Source organism: Stenella coeruleoalba (genome assembly GCF_951394435.1).
Source record: "Stenella coeruleoalba genome assembly, chromosome: 5".
Lineage (NCBI taxonomy): Eukaryota > Metazoa > Chordata > Mammalia > Artiodactyla > Delphinidae > Stenella > Stenella coeruleoalba.
The window spans coordinates 38610124-38629816 of NC_137150.1; the positions used below are offsets into that span (position 1 = coordinate 38610124).

Genomic DNA, 19693 nt, shown 5'->3' on the forward strand with positions numbered 1-19693 from the left:
ACAGTTAACCCAGGTGGATTTCGCATCGCGTGATCACGCTTTCTTCCTCCCCAAAATGTTTCCCAAATGAACTTCAAGGGCGAAAGTGCAGCAGAATGAAGAACCAGAGTCCGTCTTGGGGAAGGGGGTTATTCTATGTTATTCTACATGTTATCTGTTCCTTTATTGATTTGGTGTAAAATCAATCCGGTTTCTGTGCTGGGTGGATAAAATGGGGCGGGCGGGGGGCATTTTCTCTCTGGGCTTCCGAGAGCCACAGAGCCACCATTCTCACGGTCCGGTCCCTTGATTGCCGCACATAGGAGAAGAGGCAAGCGCTTTTACAAGCTGGTATAGTCGAGAGAGAGAGACAGAGAGAGAGCGAGAGAGAGAGACAGAGACAGAGAGAGAGAGAGAGAAAGAGAGACAGAGAGAGAGACAGAGAGAGAGAGAATGAGAGAGAGAGAGAGAGAGAGAGAGAGAGAGAGAGACATTCATTAAAAAGGAAGAAAGACAGACTATCCCGGATAGTTTAATAGTAACAGGAACAAAGATGACGCGAACTCCATCAAATGAAACAATACTATTTTGATTCAATTGATCGCAAAGTGTCTTCAATTAATAACTTGGCACTTATTTAAAAGGTTTAACAGAGGTGAGACCGAAATATTTTGTACCGACAACACGTCATGAAATAACAGAATCTTCTTTTGTTTAAAATAACTTAATACACTAGAAAAAATATGGCAAATATAAATAATTTTGTTTTCATGGAGAACAAATAGTTACAAAGCTCAACCGCATACCAAAGTTCAGCTAAAAGAGCTTTTCCTCGTTCTTGTATAAGGGATTAAAAAAAAAAAAACCCAAAAAGTAAGGAGGCTTTTTTTAGAGAATTGGGATACAGATTGCTTAGTCCAGGGTATCCCAGTTTAAATAGCTACATGAATTGAGACAAACAAAAATATTACTTGAATATACACCCTTGTGAGATAAAATGCAAATGTTGAAAGTCAACTATCAGTTCACACGTTATAGCCAAAATAAACTTTGTTCGTGTTTATCAACATATTTTACACAAACTTAGTGCCTGTATCTATCTGGGTGTTGTTTAAAGTGAGTGTGATGGGACAGAGAGGGGGAAATAAAGCACGGTCCTCAAATAGGACTTTAGGAAATCTGCAAGAGGGAATACAAGAAAAGGGGGAGGAGAGGGGACTTAACACTGAGCGCCCACTATGTATCAGGCACCACGTGAGGCGCTGTACCTTCACCGTTCCATTTATCTTTTCTTTTTCCTTTTCTCACATTTTCTACCTGCCTCTGTTGTCTTGGGACAATCAGAGTGTAACTTTTTTGCCCTTCAGACTTTTTTCTTTTGTCCCCCAGCATTAAAGACGGGACAAAAATAAATATAGATAGAAATATATATATATCAATTTCCAGATGCTTTGGGTATTGTTTTTATACTGAAAATGAAAATGGAGTTAAGTGCATGTAAGTAAAGCGGGGGAGGGGGGAGACACCATCAATGGAATACAAGTAACATGCAAACCGGAATTTACTGTCAGCAGTCTGGACAGTTCTGCCATAATAATTTTCTCAGAGAAATCATCGTCTGTGGTATCATTTTTGTATTAATATTTTTTCTCTCCTCGTTTTTATACTGTCTTCCCTCTTCTTGCTCTTCCATACTGGTGGTTTTTAACTCAAAGCACCTGATTCAACGTAAAAGGAGGCCCGCCTCTCTTATCAAATTTCTTGTATTAAAGTGAACTTCGCAGAAAAAGGTCAGTTTCAAAACCTGTGAACTTCCCAGCTGCGTACATTTTTTTCATCTTAATTCTTTAAATAAGTATACCTCTTCCTTCTGTTTTGCCTTCTTAGCCCATTTTAAAAAACATACACTTTAAGTTGGTAACTCCCCCCCCCACCGCCGCCCCAATTCTCTCGAGATTCGTCCAAGTTCTTTTTCCATATTATTTAATGTACAAAATACTTCAAAATTTTTTTCTTTTTTGTTCCTTGGTTCTCCGATTTCAGCTTCTGACGAATAGCAATAAGTTCCCTTTCTCTGTTTATCTCTGGTTTGTCTTTTCTACTTTTTTTCCCCTCATTTTTTATTAACAGGATTTTTATTTCTACGCAAGAGTCCATCGTCGCAGTTCCGCCGTGAGCCACACACTCCGCTGTCCCAGCACTCCCTTGTCCAGTCTCTCTCCAGACCTCCCAAACCCAGCCCTACAAAGCCAAATTCTGGGCCCTTGGGTAGGTGAATGGTCAGAAGCCACGGAGCTGGTGCCCTTCTTGGGATCCCAGGTCACGCCCTCCGAGTCCGGGATGCGGAATGGGGCAAGGGGCAATCAGCGGGCGTAAAGAGGCTCGGCTCCCGAGGTCCGGAGCAGGTAACGGAGAAGCAGCGGGGCTCGGAGGGCGTGCAGGCTGCGCGCCGCGCTGCAGGCGCGACGTTGGCGCTGGCGTTGGCGTCACAGACCCAGGGCGGCCGCGTGCTTTTTGGCTTTCAGTCTGAGATCCGCGATGCTGGAGTTCTTGCTGGTAGTCTTGGCGGCAGCCGCGGCGGCCACGACGGAGGCGGCAGAAGCTGAGTCCGCGGCCAGCGTGGCGAGCGGCAGTCCGAAGGGAGGCGCGGGGAACATCATGTAGGGCGCGTGCGCGGCCAGGTGCGGGTGCAGGTGGTGGTGCGCGTGCGCCACGGCGCTGTCCAGCTGCAGCTGCGCCTGAACCTGAAAGGACAAGGGCGTCACGTTGCAATGACTATCCTAGGGTGACAACAGAATAGAAACAGAGCATTAACGGCGTCCAGCTTAGCTCGGGTAAGGCTGGGGCAGGGGACGGGAAAGGGGCATTTGGCTGACCTTATCAGTCTGTTACTGAATCTGGGGCGCCACAGGGATATTCCAGTGACCCTGAGTCTCTGCAACTAGCTCAGTGTGGCCTATCCCCTTGAGTCCCAGGGACTCCCGTCTGCAGGAATTGTGGCCGCCCCCTCGGGAGCTGGGTCGGTCAGAAGGCGACATTACTATTGTGCTAATACATCACCCTCCTGAAAATAACAATGTATATTGGACAGACGACGGGATGAGGGTCATTACCCTCCTCTTTTGATGCTGTCGTACACATTTTACCCTGCTACTAAAACACTGAAGTACCATTAAGCAAATTACAAAACTTTTAAAATGTCACCTAGGGAAGTTGTTGCATCTTCATCACAACTGGCACAATTGTTAGTACTTCTAACATTTACTGCTATTAAAATTACCTTGGGATCTTGTTAAAATGTGGATTCTGATTCAGAAGGTCTAGTGTAGGGCCAGAGATTCTGCATTTCTAACAATCTCCCAGCTGATGCTGATGCTGCAGACTAGGAGATCACCTTCTGAGTAGTGAGGGTCTCCTTTTAAGATTCCCCTCTCTCTCCAGTCATTCTCTCTTGCTTCAGAAGCCTAGCATCAGGATACCAGAATCCAGTGGTGCCAGGAGAGCTAAGATCTGCCTAATACTAACCCTCAATACACAGGTGCAGCCAGGTGTCTCCCCCGACCAGGACACTGGCATCTCAGAGTTAATTCATGACTTCACAGTCCTACGGAGCAGGGGGCCTGGCCATGGGGAAGGTCAGGCACTGGTTGGGAAAGGATTGCACCCTTAGGCTTGGAGAATGGGGAGTTCAGAGCACTGGGATTTCCCAGGATTAAATCATTGCTGCAGGCTGTACTTTAAAAATATAGTCTTAAAGGTTTCTGTATGGCTAAGAAATGGATTGCAGCCGCAAGGTGTCCCTGGGAAGACCAGTGCTTCCCTCTCTACTAGATATGAAGCTTTGCAGCTTTAAAAAATCAAGTCTGAGCTGGGAGTGTATTTATTTATTTATTTGTTTGTTTGTTTGTTTATCTTCGGTCAGAGACATTTAATGTGAATAAGAGATAGAAAACACCTAGAAAAATATTTAGAGAGTTGCCTTAGAAACACCTTAGGACTAACCTCTGTACTGGATCTGACAAAATCTTACTCAGAAGGCTTTTCCTTTCTCTCCCCAAGTGCAATCTTTAGTTCATTTTTAAAGGACCCGTTGCTGCCCTCAGGCCTCTGTGGGTTTCCCATGAGGACCGAAAGGACTAGGCATGTAGGCCCCTGACACTGTATAGGTTTTTAAAGGGGAGTAGGCCCACTATATCATCTGAAAATTTATCCTCTACCTGTATAGACACCTATATGGGGGCTCAGAGACAGGGGATGTTCAACAATTCAAGCAAATATCCAGGTCTTTTCACAGTTAAAAACAGGTTGAAACTGGGCTGTACTTGCCTGCTGAAATGGCATCCTTAAAGCACCTACATTGACGTACGGTGCTACTCTACAAGCTTCAAATTGGCTGGCAGCCCCTATGAGGACGCCTGCAAAAAACGGGGGAACAAAACACAATAAAGTGAGATTAACATGTCCAGCATTGTTTTCCAAGGTTCCAAATGGAACCAAGATAGAACTACTTCCTTTGGAATTGTACATTTATCTTCCTAAACTGCTGCTAAAATGAAAAGCAATGTAATTTACTCCCAAACTTTAGGACTCTCATTAACTGCCTTCGGAGCAGATTTTTAAATAAGGACCATAGTTATCTTTGACAAGGTTCTTTTCTGTCTTCATAATAACAACATCCCCTAATACTCTTCTTACTTAGAGTATCAAATGTTCTTTGTCTGAGAAGCATACCTTTATGCAGTTGATTTTCTTGTTTTCTACATTTAGCTCTTCGATTTTGAAACCAAACCTACAAAGTGGAGGAAAAAATAAAACCTAGATGTTATGACTCAGAGTAATGTTATAGGCAAGGATTGGGAGATACAGCAAGCAATCTTTGAATTATATACAAGAATCTTAATTTCCAAAGTTAAAAACATAAATAAATGACATAAATAGAAAGATTTCATATACTTTTGCGAGATAAGTTGTTTCTTGATAAATTACTGTAGTCCTGGTTTCATGTTTCCACAGTTAGAATCCCCAAGGCTTAAAACTCGCCCTGATACCTGATACTAAAGTGATAATGGGTTTAGATGTTTGCCCAGTAAGACCTGAGAAGAAAATGCTCATTAATAGCCTGTAATATTAATTAGTTTCATCTTCAAGAAAAACCAAACACCAAAGCAAATAGTGACTGTTTTTTGTTTTTTTTTTCCTGGGGGTGGGGGGGGGATAAGAGTGGGGGAAGAGGTAATTAGTGTCATAAAAGCCTCACTACAAAGAAGTTTAGAATTTCTCTGTCCCTCTGTGCGGCAGAGTGTAACATGGTAGCAGAATAATTGTGCCATTATCATGATAATCTAATTTGCTTCTATAGAAAAAGCCACTGAGTACAGTTAGGGTAGTAGAGAAGTGTCCAGAAGATAGATCAAAATTTAAATAAAGTACGAAAAAATAAATACCAGCAATGAAGTTCACTTATTATGAGAAAAAAAGAAGAACATTCTGTGAAATGGGAGTGGGGTATGAATCAAGTAACTGCTGGATACTATCTTCTCCCAGATATTACCTTCTTAGATAAACTTGCCAACTTTTAGAGGCAGTATGGCAGATTTTAAGAAATTCAAATAAAGCTTGCTTTTATACTCCAATAATATAGCATTATGTTCCAATAACACAGCATATTGACTGATTCATAAATTAATGTTAAAAACATGAAAGTAAAATATTGCTTCAGAGCTTTCTTCTTGTTTTTGAAAGCAAGTGTCACAGTCAATGGAAATCTTCAAAAATTCCCCTGCCATTTAGTGTAGTAGAAGGGTAGATTTCATGCCAAGGTTGCATCCTTTGTGTACCTCACATGGCCTGAGGCTTTTGCCTCTTTTTTCCCCTAGAAGAGTTGGAGCTGATACACTAATGCTCACAACTGTAATAATTATCATCATGTCTTTAAGGGGTTGCTAAGCCTCTAGAGATCTCAGTGCGCAGAGCAAAGTAGGAGAGGCTTAAAAAGGAAGGCTCTGCTGTTGATGCTGTGATGACCAAGGCAGCCTATTATTACTTTTCCCCTTTAAAGTGACTGCTCTGTTTTTGTCCTGATCCTATTACAAGATGCGGGGAAGCCCCATAAGAATTGCATAGTTCGCTGCAGATGGTGGTCTCTAGCCCAGAGACCTAGGGAGTATCTGTTACAGTGATACTTTGTAACAGCTGCAGATGTTCAGGCCTAAAACTGCTCCATGTGTTCAAACAAATAATGACTATCATTTTCTCCTATTTTATTATTTGAGTGGAAATACAACCTGAAACATTTAAATTCGTTTTCCATAAAACTAAAAGGATATGTATGCATGTATGTATGTAATTTTTTTCCCCTTAAGCGCTCCTGAAGCCTACTTTTCCCATTACATTCACCGCCACAACCGGTAAAGAAAATCTGTTCCAATGCTAACTCCATTTAGTGTGGCACTTGCTGGGGTCAGATTTTGGAAATGTCAATATTAAGATATGTGGATTGTTTTAAAATCAAGTTTCTGTAGGTTCAGGTTCACTTCCCTGGTTAAGTGAGAGAACAAAGAGTGACCAAACGCATTTATTTCTCTGCTATTTCACACACAGTTTGAGATCAACCGCTAACGGCAGACTGTAAATTTGTGCACTTAACAGTTGCTAATTTTCTTTATAGTCTGTACATCTATAAACCTAATTGGCATATCCGCTTGGCAAACCTAGATCCCAGAGCAGACCCTCAAGGAAACCCAACTCCGCCGAACAAAATATTCGTTGTAACTTTTAAGGCATCCAGAAGATAAAACGTTTTCTGTGGGATTTTTTTAAGGCTTATAAAAGTAGGCCCATTAGGATTAAACCACATTAAAGGCATCGAGAGGCGAGGGTCGGGGGTGTGGTTTATAGAAACTCTGGGAGCAAGCCCAGCACAGCTTTCTTCTGCTGGGAACATATGTTGGGATGGGGCGGGGCGGCGGGGGGAGCACGGGAAGGCTTTAAGACCAAGATCTACTTTGGAAAATAAGACCTCTAGCAGAGACGTCGCTTCCCTTCTCACCTCACTCCAGACATTTGGACCCACACCCTCGTCGTGTGTACCCCAGGCATGCCCCTCCTCTGCTCCCCGCGACCTCCTCACAGGCGGGTACCTGCACTCGGGCCTCGGACAGCCCCAGCCGTTGGCTCAGTTCTTCACGCATAAAGGCGTCCGGGTAGTGAGTCTCGTCAAAAAGCCTCTCCAGCTCGTTGAGTTGTTCCAGGGTGAAATTGGTCCGACTTCGCCTCTGCTTGATTTTGGTCTGGCCTTCGTCCTCCATCCCTTTCGCATCCTCTTTGCGATCCTTCGGCTCCGGGGACACTGGAGGGGGCACCACGAACAGGACCGCACACGTACGTCCACGCGCGCACACAGCACACACACACACACACACACACACACACACACACACACACACGAGACAAAAACAACACAGCAAATGCCATTACCAGATCTGTCTCCAGAAGGATGGAGGATCCTGCCCCCTCCCGGAGTTCCTGTCCAGTTCCTCACCCGGCTGCGAGGAAGAGGATCCTGGAGACGCGAAAAGATCAACTCTGGGCGGCCGCCCGCGGGCAAGGTGGGCATTCACCCACGCATCCCTTTTGCAACTGTGGCCTCAGCTCACCTCCTCACTATTCAGCCCACAGTCCCCTGCCCTCCCCTGAGAACACCAAATCAATTCCACTAACCCTCTCTTGCATTCACTCTCTCCCACTCGCGCACAAAAATCAAAAGAGCCGCACCGGGCGGGTCACAGAACGAGATGCTGGCAGGAGAGCGCAGCGAGGCCACGGACTGGCCTCTTACACCGGCCATTCCCAGAGTGCTGGGCCGTTGTCAGGCCAGCAGTGGCCGCCGCCGGCTCTCTTGTCTCTCTCAAACTTGCTGGTCTAATTTGGGAACAATTGGGCTGAAGGGTCACAGCCGGAGGACAAGACCCCGGGGCCGCATGGCGGGAGCCACTTTCCCGGGCGCTCTCTGCGGACCCAGGGCTTGGACCAAATCCCGCGGACGGCCCACGGACAGTCAGGCAGTCCCTGTCCCCCCTGCCGAATCCCAGTTGCCTGAGCAGAGGCGCCCACGCCATGTTGGCGGCCTGGAGGGCTCGCTGCCCACACCCGGCCGGAAGGCCAGAGGTGGAAAACCAGCTTCGGGGAGCCAGCGAAACGGACCGCTGTCTCTTTCGCTCCTTTCTCCCTCCCCATTGGAAAGGCAGACGCGACCCTGAACGCTTAAACCCACAGAGATCAACAGGTTCAAGCGGAACATTCGGGATCCTCGGTTTCTATTGGTTGCTCAAAGCCTTTTCATGCATCCAGCAGCTCGGATGTTTAATAAAATATGCATTTTTCTGCTCTAGGTTTGCACACATCCGTTGCCACTTTCCTGTCCTTCCTTCTCCTCCCTTTAAAAACAGGAGCTCCACGAGTGTGAGCATACAGGGACACTAGAGGGATGTGGAGATATATATATATATATTTAGGCCAAGGCATCGTGATCAGGGGAGCCAGGATCAACATAAGCTGCCCTCTGGAACCTTCAACCTCTGCGCCTGAGTTGGAGACTTGGGTTTTTAAGGTGCAAAAGCTGAGTTTGGATAATCGAGGCTGTTTGCAGTTCTTCCCAGCCCAGAATCCCGATCAGCATGGGTGTTAAAAGTCATTTCCAGAAGAGCCGGCCTGCAGACAAATTAATATTTGCCCTGAGCTTGGAAATCAACAATCCCAGGACTTCGTTTGCCCACGGTTCAGACCCTAACTTCGTAGGGGGTGCCTGCTGGTGTACCCAGGGCCTCGAGCTGGGGACTCAGGCCCCGGAGGGTGCACTGGACCGCCTGACAGTTATGCTACCACTTTCCAAATTTAGGAGTACTTGGTACCCCGTCTGAGAGAAGAACCTCTAGAACTCAGCCTAGCTTGGCATTCTAGTTACCATGATCTTAAGTGTTTCCCGCATATCTACTTCTCAAAGTTTATGTTGTGGACGTTTGTCTTTCCTTAGGGAAGAAGTGGATACATTATAGCACAAACTGAAGCCAAGTTAATAGGAAAATATTTCCACAGATATTGCAATGAAATTTAAATATGAAAACACATCTTTCAGATTCTGCCTTTGGCTTTGTTTATTTCATGCCATCCACAGTGGAAGCTTCTCAAACTTTTGGGGCTTCAAAGAGAAAGATGTCCACATTTACAGTTGATTAACAGACTTAATATAATCCCTATTTTGCCCCCAAATTTCCACTTATTGGCCTAAACAAGAACAGACTGTTATAAACGACTTAATTGCTTGCTTAAATATGTGATTCTAAGCATGCCACATATTTCCTTAATTGGAAAAATATGGCAGCACACCAGTTACTGCAGGCACCAAGTGCCAAATTAATTTTATTGTTGAACTCTGAATTGGTACAGGACGCTCCACCATTTAGAAAAAGGCTTTTCCTAACACTTTCCTGGCACCAAAGGATTATCCCACCACAAAATCAGAGTACTGGATGATGCGACGCAGTAAAATTTCGAAAAACAAACAAACAAACAAAAAAGGAGCCTAACGCATCTCCCGAAAGAAACAGGTCACAGCCTGAACCTTAGCCTGCCTTGGTCTCATTCTACCTTCACAGCTCTAAGAAAATGGGAAGTTTGGGGCCCTAAATTCCAGGCAGCCAGGGTCTTCGCGGAGTTAGCGGCGGCACGAAATCCGGGGCGACTCCAGGGTGAAATACCAATCAATCTCTCTGCCTCTGTATCTCTGTCCCCTTTCTCTCTTTTTCTTTTTTTTCTCGGGCCTAGGAAAGGGGCTCCCGCAAACTCGGCGCTAGATGCTAACTGTAATCCCGCCGCCTGGCCCAGCTAGTGCCAGCACCCCCTTTCGCAGCCCGGCCCAGCGAACTTCCCCATCCGCCTGCGGGCCGTCTGGGCTGCGGGCCCATCCTCCCGTTGGTGAAAATGCGTTTCGGTGGAATGGGAGTAGCGGGAGCATCTGAGAAGGGCGCGCGCAAACCCCACACGCCCCCCCTCCCCGCACACACATTCGGACCCCACCCACGACCGTGCACACCATCGGACTCCCACCCCTCCATCCTCACTCCAGCTTCCAAAGCTGGGGTCCAAGAGCCCTCTCCGCGTCCCGCCCCCCTCCCCGCTGGGCCTTGGTGTCCTCTCCCGCTCGAAAGGAGTCAGGAAGGCGGGAAGGGGAACCGCGGCCGGGGGTCAGGCCGTTACCCTCGGTGAGCCGCGGGCTGCCCGGCTCCCTGCTTCTCTCGGCGGCGCCCATGTCCAGCTCCCGGACGGGAGAGCGCGCTCCTCCAGCTCCTCCGCCCGCTCCTCCTCCTCCTGCACCTCCTCCACCTCCTCCGCCTCCGCCTCCGCCTCCTCCGCCGCCGCCGCCTCCGCCGGCCGCCCGGACTGCGGGACTGCTGCGGTCGTCACGGCCCGGCTCCACGCAGCCGGTCGGCTCCTTGGCCCCGCGCAGCGGTCCGCTCTCCAGCACCTCCCGGTACGTGATAGCCTCCTTCTTCTCCTTCACTTTCTGGTCAAAAGACTTCGAGACGAACGCCGTAAGTTCTTCCATCGCCGCCAATGCCCGTCAGCCCCGCGCTCAACGTCTCCCAGCCGAGCCCAGCTCTTTTTTTCCTTCTTCTTTTTTTACTGCTCCAGCCCCCCCAATAATAACACATCAATGGGACAGGGGTGGGGGAGGAGTGGGAGGAGGAGGAAGAAGAAGAAGAAGAAAAAGAAGAGAAGAAAGAAGAAAGAGGAGGAGAAGTAGAAGGAGAAAAAGAAGTAAGAAGAGGAGGAGGTGAAGGAGGAGGAGGAAGAAGAGGAAGAGGGAAGGGGCGGGGGCCGCGGGAGGGAAATGGGAACTGATGCTTCCCTGCCGGAGCGCGCTTGTTCAATGTTAAGATCTTTGACAATTCTTCCTGCGGAGAGTTCAGATCTGATAGCAACGCAGCGCTTGAAGTCTCACTATTTATACTTCGCAAAGGCGGCCCCTTGTTCTGAGTAAATTACCTCCCCTTCGCAACTCGGAGGGAGACCCTTCCCGGGAAGCACCCGCGCCACTACCTGGGGGTGGGGGAGTGGGGGTTGGGAGGTGGGGGTGATAGGGAGAGAGGGAGGGAGGGAGGGAGGGGGAGGAGGAGTGAGAGAGAGAGAGAGAGGGAGCGAGTGAGAGAGAAAGAGAGAGAGAAAGAGAGAGAGAGAGAGAGGGAGAGAGAGAGAGAGAGAGAGAGAGAGAGAGAGAGAGAGAGAGAGATTGAGATTGATTAAGGCTGGAGTACAGGGGCTGGAGTGTGAGTGAGGACAGCGAAGGGGGACCAGAGGGAGTGGGAAGAAGAGGCAGACAGTACAGGTTTTCAGATACCTCGGCCGCCTGCGCTCTTGGCCATTAATTCAGGATGACAAGAATCCATAATTAATTTAATTAGGCGTGGATTTTGCGTTGGTGTCACGGCTTACTTAAACACTAGGGAGCTGGACTTATTCCGCCGGGGCGTGGTCAAAAGGAAACTGACAAGTGCGCGACTCCTGGAGTCAATAGGGTATCCCGACTTGGCATCCGACCCTATGTCCTCGCCGGGCGTCAGGGTGCAGCGCAACTGCTCGGCCCCGCATTGCTGCCCGGCAACCCTGCCCTGCATCAGGCGCCCGGGACCCCAGTTCTGTATCCTGACCCGGTATCCCGATCCTACATCCCTACTACCCCGACCCGAAACCTTGTAGCCTGGCATCCTGGCTTCACAACCCTGCCGAGTCAGGGTCCTTTCCAGTTTCTCAGGCGAGCGCAGCTCCTTTCAGGGGCTTCCGGGCCCGCGGCCAGAGCTGAGCCTGGGTCTTCACCAAGCTCCCTGCCCCGGGGAGTTTGTGATTCACCCCATTATTCGCGTCCTGGGGACCGAGCCGACTCCTCTACGGACAAACCCTGCTCGAAGTGGCTGGTTTGTTTAACACATTTCCCGAGCAGCTGTTCCCTGACAGATTCCATTTTAAAGTGTTTCCTTAGCGCTTGGTCAAGGACAGTTTGACTTCGTTCCCTCTTTGAGGTCTCAGGACCCTCACCCTTCTCCCTTACTCTTTGCACCCGGACCCCTCCCACAATGAACTACAGAAACTCTTCTTTAGCATCCCGGGAAATATTCTAATTGATCTCCTAATTTTGAAAAGAAAATGATTGTCCCTCTTTGAGTTTGAAAAAAAATCGATGTTAAGTTTGTGGCCCATCTAATTTATGTACCGTGGATTATTAAAAAAAAAAAACAACCTCGCCGGGAGAAAAGCACCCCCCCCAAGCTACGATTTAAAATATATTCCTGGACTATTTACATCGAAACTGTTATATGGAAGGACACATCTATATTCCCGCGTCATTTGTCCGTATTGTGCAGGACAAAGCTTGCTGTGAGAATTGTGGCCGTATATATACCCCTCACATAAGAATATTTACATATGAAAAAAATATTTACATATGGAAAGTTATATTTACCTGAGTGTGTAAACAAATATACCTCTTCAAGTGTGGCTTTGGGGACATTTTTGAGTAGTCTGAATATTAATGCAGTCTTTCTGATGTTAAAGGTAACTTGTTCGTTTTCTTGGATCTCATACTCTTTGTAAAAATAAAAGCAATTATAGAACTTTGATTCCTATATCTTCCACCCATTGGTTAAGGCATTAACACAAAGTTAACAGATAATTTGAGAAGTTCCATCAAAGCAACTGAAACGTGTAAAAAGAGAACACAGTTACAACTTAATACATTAATGTTTCTAGAATGTATGTAAATAGAAGCTATACGTAACTTTATGTCATACCACACTACTCAGATTAAAATATTCAGTTAGTGAACTTAATGAAGATGGAAATCACACTCTTTAGAACTGTTACTTTGCCTTTTTTCTCTTGAATTCTAAAGTTTTTTTCTTCTTAAAACATTTATTTCATTTATTGCTACTTTTAGGAAAAACAAGATCTTTAAGTTTCCAGTATCAATAGCTTTTAGGTATCAGTAAATTACACGAGTGTTTGCTTTTTATTATACTACAAGAGACTCAAAGTACTCACTTTTCAAAGTTATATGAATTTAGAAACATGATTTTACAGTTAGTCTTGGGTTACTATTTGTGATCACTTTACTCCTGATATTATTAGAGGGGAATAACCATAAAACTTTAATCCTTTATGAAAATCCGTTTTTAAGGTTATTTAGCAGAATGACAAATAATGGGATCAGCTAAATGGATGTGGTGCTCAAATAGCTCTCAAACTGAGGTGTTAAATGTATATTCACAAACAGCTCCAAAAACAGCCACTATTAAAAGTATGGTAAGGGATCAGGAGGCTCACCAGCTACTTTTTTTGCCCTTTCAAGCACATGACTTTTAAGTCTGAACTCAAAATCCATCTACTAAGCTTGAGGGAAAGATGAACACTTTAAAGTTAATTAGGGAAGGCTTGGATACAATAGTTGTATAATTCACACGAAATAGATTTTCTCATAGATTTTTCTGGCGTGTTGCTCTTAGTATATTTACAAATAGTGGCGTTCCTATGAGATGGAGCTAAGAGAGATCTGTAGTATCTAACCACGGATTCCTACTGGCCTAAGGGAAGTTTAGTTTAAAAAAACCCCACCAAACCCAGGTTTTAAAATCATATACTAATAAATGCTCACCAAGTTCTAATGATGTTTCTTTAAATAGCAAATATTTTCCGAGGACAAGACATTTCAAAATGCATTTCTGGTAAAAACAAACAAACGAACAAAAAAATTGAGAGTAAAGTTCAGTTGACAGCCTGCAGACAGATATACAGTTTCCAATAAAATTCAGGACCCCAAAGGTTCATTTCCACCGCCCACTCCCCCACCGGCTCTTGAATTATTTAAAATAAACATGTAGTACTGTAGTTAAGCTTTAAAATGGTTCCTCAAAACAGGTTAGTTAAGGTACAGTCACTTATGAGAAATAAAATTGTGGAGGTGGTTTTCTCCATCTCAAATGTCTGTGGAAAACTGTAGCTTGGGTATACAGCAGTTGTGAACGAGTTGGTTCTCACAGTCGACCCAAACCAAGGCCAACAATTTACCTCCTTATCGATGCTTACTTATAGTAAATAAGAGAAAAATGATGTTCATGGAAGGACATAAAGTCGTATGAGTTACAGGAAATGCTGAATTGCTTTCATTTGTATTGGTTTAAATAACAACAACAAAAACCCCTACACATTTAATTTATTTTCCAGAAGAAACCTCCTTTCCCTGCCTCGGGCAGTTTTCTCCCATTCCGCAACCAACCAGTTACTTTAACGTGAGAAAAAAATTTGCGCCCAACCTGTGCCTTCACCTTCAGGGCAGAAGAAACGCCGACTTTTAATGCATTTTTGCAAATAAATCATTACAATTTAATCACACACGACTCTGACGCTATACAGACACACTCCCATGATTTATTATTGTTGGGCCAGTTTCCTCCTCTCCCAGCGTGAGATAATCGATTTTGCTACGTGTGGTTGTCTATATAACTTCCTATAATGCAGATTGGTTTACTGATTATCTGTGACGATAACGACGGTTACTAAGGCAATAATACTTTTCAGTCCCCACCTTTATTGCTTTTTGGTAACAAGGAACTCAAATAATCAAGCAAGCAAAACCAACACCAAACAAAAAATTGGCGGCGTGACAATCTACTCCCTCGGCACTCCTAACGCCTGGCAGCCTCCATCGATGCACTCGAAAGCTCGGCTGACGCTGCCTGGCGGTGAAACCAGGAAGGCGGTGAGCTTAAACTGAAGTAAGTTCTGTGGACGCCGGCGGCGCCCAGATTTGAAGAAACGTTTCCAGATCTGCGGCGCTTGTAAGTCTACGGGAGGTGTAAGCCCGAAGGCCGGAATCCAGGTGATGCCCGCGTCCGGGGCCTGAGAGGCGGCGCCTGCAGCCGAGGGTTTCCGAGGCCCTACTCCGGCTTGAGGCGGCGCGGGCTTGGCGCAGTCTGTGTACGGGAGGCAGCTGCAGCGGCAGCTGCGGGGGGTGGGGGGTGGTGGGGGTGCTGGCCCGGCGGCGTGCCGAGCGGCGTAGTGCGCAGGCGCCTCGCACCTGGAGGAGTCTGACCTTTGAGGACCAAGCTGGGGCCTTAGGGGGGTGGCAGCTATCGGGTGGTACGTGGTCGCAGGCCTCAGGCTAGGCCCTGAGTCTCGAGGTGGTGAGGGAGAGTTAGCCACCTGTTTTCCGCCTCCGTTCCTCAACACCTCTCGCACCCCTACGCACACCGCCAGTCCCTGATCCTTGATAGCTGCTTTTGGGTTTCTGGGTTCGTCTTGTAAGGGGTGACCGGTGCTTCGTCACTAGCTATAGGTAGGGTGGAGCGTGAGGCAGGCTGCAACCTGGAGTACTCTGTCCCACCCACTCCGTTGTCTCTACTTTAAATCCGCCTCCCCTTCCAACTCCGCCCTCCCTCCCCCGCCCCTCCCCCACCGCCACTTCCTCCTCCCCCTCCCTCACGCTCGCGCGCTGAGAGGAGAGAGAGTGCTGGGTGAAATACACTTTCCTTCCTTAACAAATAAATATACTCGCCTTAAACGCTCATCTGTTTTCTTGACTTAAGGGCTTGTGGCCTTGTGGTCATAGCCCAAGAGCATATGGCTACCCTTAAACTGTTTCCTTTGGTGAGAGGTTATAATGCACTGTTATACATGTTGCCTGCTTTTGATTTTAGGTCATCCTTAATTTCTCTTTTAGAGGTTGTATATCTTTAAATGCACAGTGGAGGCCAATTTCTTTTTCTTTTTTGCATTTTCAGAATTAGCAGTAACTTATTTGTATTTCAACTAACTAGGTACTAGGTAGTTAAATAAATTAAAATGTCTCGTGGTCACAAAAAAGTATTCAAGTTGTCATCTTTGGACTTAACCATAAAAGCTCTAAGTGAAGGAGGTACACAGAGTTTTCAGGTTTAAGGATTGGAGCAGATATGACAGGTGCAACCCTGTGAGGAAACTGGGTATCCTTTGAGAGCCCCGTTAGCCCTAGGGTCTATAAATATTCACTTTATTTGCAGACACAGGAGATTTCCTGCTAAGTGATAGCACTTTATTACTGTATGTTCTTCAATAAGAGGGCTAAAAATGTTTGAAACTGAAAAAGATAAAGGCAGCTGGCACCTGTTAATTGGCCTTACCAACTTGACTAGTCTCAGCAGAGTTGTGTTATGAATTGGAATACTTGTGTAATAAGATTGTTGTATTAGATGTATGGGTATATTTTCTGCCTTCATTTTCACACCAGTGGGAGGAAATTCGTATGACTGATAATGTTTTTTTAAAAAAGACGCTAGTCTGCATATTTTTAGTTGTGCTGGGAGGAGTGTTTTGATAATTCTGTATCTCTTGAGTTTTGCTTTATTTTGCTCATTAAGCTAGAATTTTACCTTAGTTCTTTTATTGCCTTGGGTGGTTCTCTGCTTGTTTGTGGATTTCTTCCTATGCTAAACGGTGTTAACCCCGTTTTTACTTTTCTCTACCTCTTTGAGGTGGAATTCCCATTGAAATGACTGTTCCTCCCCCCTCCCCTTTGGTCATGTGTCCAAGATCAAAAAGATTATAGTTTGATATACTGTGAATGAGTAGTGGTGAAATAATTATAAACTGTCATGTCCTTTAGGAATCTTTGTTCTCTCTTAACTGCCTGCTTTCTGAAAAAGATAACTGCTTATTCTACCTTTATTGATTACCAGACAAAGGAACTACTTGTGTATGCTTTTAAGCTGTCTTTTGAGTGAACACATTTTGGCTCTACATCTTCAATCGGTCACCTAAACTTTACAGTAAGATGTTTTTGTAAATTGATGTCCTACTGTAGTCATTATGTCATGGCTTCAGTTCTATAGTGGGAGTAGTTGGATATGGTTTGAAACCATGAGACTACAACCAGGAAGTAATAGAGGCTAGAGTGAGAACAGAAAACTGAGAGCCATAGGAGATGTGTCCTTGTGTTGCCTTTTCTGCTTACAGATAGATTGAAAAATTGTTAAGTTCTGGGATTCCTAAAAATCTGTGCTCAATTCATCATTTCTCTTATCGGAAAGAGCTATTAATGGGTCTTTCCATGTGTTATACCTTACCAATGGAGTTAAATATAAACAGTTCTTCCTTACTAGGAGTGTTATAGATTGACCACCATGACTTGAATGAGCAAATATATTCAATTATATGCTAGAGACATTATGGAAATCCAGAGGTAAGTATGAATCTAGGGAATTCAGTACTGTCATGGATAGAGAAGACAGTTTGTGGATCTACCTCTGATTTGTTCTTAGTGTTCACTTTCTTTTCTGAATAAATATTTGAAGTTAACTATAATAAAGAAATGCAGTGGCTTTTTGCTTTCTCTTATTGAGATTAATTATACTTCAGCATGATTTTTTGAAATGTAAATTTGTTACTTGAAAAAATATTTATAGATTTATGACAGTGATTTTTTAACTTTTTTCACCCGGTTGCTTTAAGGAAGGATTTTATATCTTCCATTAACTTTTATGAGTTAATGTAACCATTCTTCTAATATGTATGAATTATGTTATTTGAAATTAAAACATAGAAAAAATTTACACCCATCTCTCAATCTCTTTTTTGGTCACCAACAAGGTACATAATTAGATGTATGTCGTTTTCTTTTTTTCCTACTTCTTTATGCCTTCTATAGGGACTTAATAAGCTGGACAAAAATGGAGAATGGAAATGACTGTGGGTACCTTAGAGTAGTGGGTCTCACAGTTTTTAGTTTTAGGATCACTTTAGATTCTTAAAAGTTATTGAGAACCCTATGAACTTAAAAAAAAAATTATTTATTTGTTTATTTACTTTGGCTGCACCAGGTCTTAGTTGTGGCATGCGGGATCTTTAGTTGCGGCATGCATGCGAGCGAGATCTAGTTTCCTGAACAGGGATCCAACCTGGGGCCCCTGCATTGGGAGTGGGGAGTCTTATCCACTGGACCACCAGGGAAGTCCTGAGGACCCTACAAACTTTTATCTACATGGGCTATATCTAGAAATATTGCCTTACTAGTAATTAAGCCAGAAAAATTCGAAATATTTATTAATCCACTTAAAAATAACAATAATAAATCCATTACTTGGTAACATAACATATTTGATATGAAAAATAGCTATATTTTCCAAAACAAAACAAACTTAGTGAGAAAAGTGGCATTATTTTTCATTTTTGCAAATCTCTACTATCTGGCTTAATAGAAGACAGTTGGATTCTTATATCTGCTTCTGCATTCAGTCTATTGTGATGAGTTTTTTGAATGAAGTATATGAAGAAAATCTGGATTCACACAGATATGGTGTTGGAAAAAGTAGTATTTTAATAGCCTTTTCAGATAATTACTTCTTTAATACTACTCCAGAACTTGACAAGTAGTTTCTTAAAGGTTGGTTGCAATGTGTTATTTGAAACTATATCAATGACCTTTTCATGCTTACATTAAAATCTATTGGTCTGGGCTTCCCTGGTGGCACAGTGGTTGAGAGTCCACCTGCCGATGCAGGGGACACGGGTTCATGCCCCGGTCCCGGAAGATCCCACATGCCGTGGAGCGGCTGGGCCTGTGAGCCATGACCGCTGAGCCTGCACGTCCGGAGCCTGTGCTCCGCAAAGGGAGAGGCCACAACAGTGAGAGGCCTACGTACCGCAAAAAAAAAAAAAAAAAAAATTCTATTGATCTTTCTGGCACTGTGAATGGATTTTTTACTCATATATGATTCTGTGACATCATGCATTGATCTGTTGGAAAATACTGGTTCACTGAGTTATGCATCTCTTCCAGATATTGACACCCTTCATTATATAATATTTAAAAAATTCCCATATGTTAATATCACCATTGATATCATCAGAGGAATCTTTAAGTGCTGAGAAGCTGTCAATCTCATGGTGACAAATACATGTTATCCAACATTTTGATTTTTGCTTGAGAGCTCAAATTTTATCATTGGCAACAAATTGACACTCCTTGAAGTGAAAGACTCCCTTAATTCATTTTTGAGAAAATGTCTGTCAGATACCCAAGTCTGAATAATCATAGTCAGTTCTTTAAAATAAATAGTGTTTCAGGATAAAAGCATCTAGTTCAACTTGTAATTCAGCTGCACAAATACTTTTCTCAAGGTAACCATCGTTCTTCAGTATGCAGCAGCAGTTATGTGTATTTCCTAATTCATCACACAGAATATTAAGATGTGTTCTCAAGGGTTGAAATTTAATAAAATTAATGACTTTTACTGCTTTATCAAGGACATTCCTAAGTGCAACTGCCTTTTTTTTTTTTTTTAATAAACTGTGTGTTGCAGTGAAGAATTCAATGACTGCTAGTACCATTTGGCCCCATTGCCTTGATTCCCATTAAAGCACCAGCAGTTTTGCCTACCATTGCTTCTACGTTATCAGTGCAAAAGTCAATACAGTGAAAAAGGTAAATCATGTTTTAGTATTATAATAAAAATAGTTTCGACTTGTTGGATCCTCTGAGGTCTTAGGGACCCCCGGGGTCTAGAGAACCACTTTGAGAACTGCTGTTAAACTGGAATGTAAGCTCCTTGAGGGCAAGGATTTTTCTCTCTTGTTCATTTATGTATCCCTTGTACCTGGGCCTGCTGTCATCCTGGAACTTTTTAACCTATCT

The 19693-nt window shown here is 44.5% G+C and overlaps 2 protein-coding genes across 4 annotated transcripts in view; one reads left to right on the forward strand and one right to left on the reverse strand.

Annotated features, from left to right (window-relative positions):
* Positions 1-2452: 2452 nt before the first annotated feature.
* SHOX2 (SHOX homeobox 2) lies at positions 2453-10772 on the reverse strand. Of its 2 annotated transcripts, none has more exons than XM_079922778.1 (5): positions 10234-10772; positions 7119-7327; positions 4711-4768; positions 4306-4394; positions 2453-2723 (listed from the first exon to the last, which is right to left on the reverse strand). In XM_079922778.1, exons 1-5 carry the CDS (start codon positions 10580-10582, stop codon positions 2466-2468), a joined length of 963 nt encoding a protein of 320 aa, XP_079778904.1. In that variant the 5' UTR covers positions 10583-10772; the 3' UTR covers positions 2453-2465. The 2 variants fall into 2 exon arrangements, with proteins under 2 accessions (XP_079778904.1, XP_079778903.1); XM_079922777.1 differs by having other exon boundaries at positions 2453-2759.
* A 4002-nt stretch (positions 10773-14774) lies between these two features.
* RSRC1 (arginine and serine rich coiled-coil 1) overlaps positions 14775-19693 on the forward strand; it is a 451866-nt gene continuing 446947 nt past the window's right edge. Inside the window, exon 1 of one of the 2 annotated variants that reach the window (XM_079922011.1) lies at positions 14775-14864. The gene's annotated coding sequence lies outside the window, so the exon portion shown is untranslated. Of the gene's footprint in view, positions 14906-19693 lie in introns of both variants that reach the window. The other variant, XM_079922010.1, reaches the window with a different exon arrangement.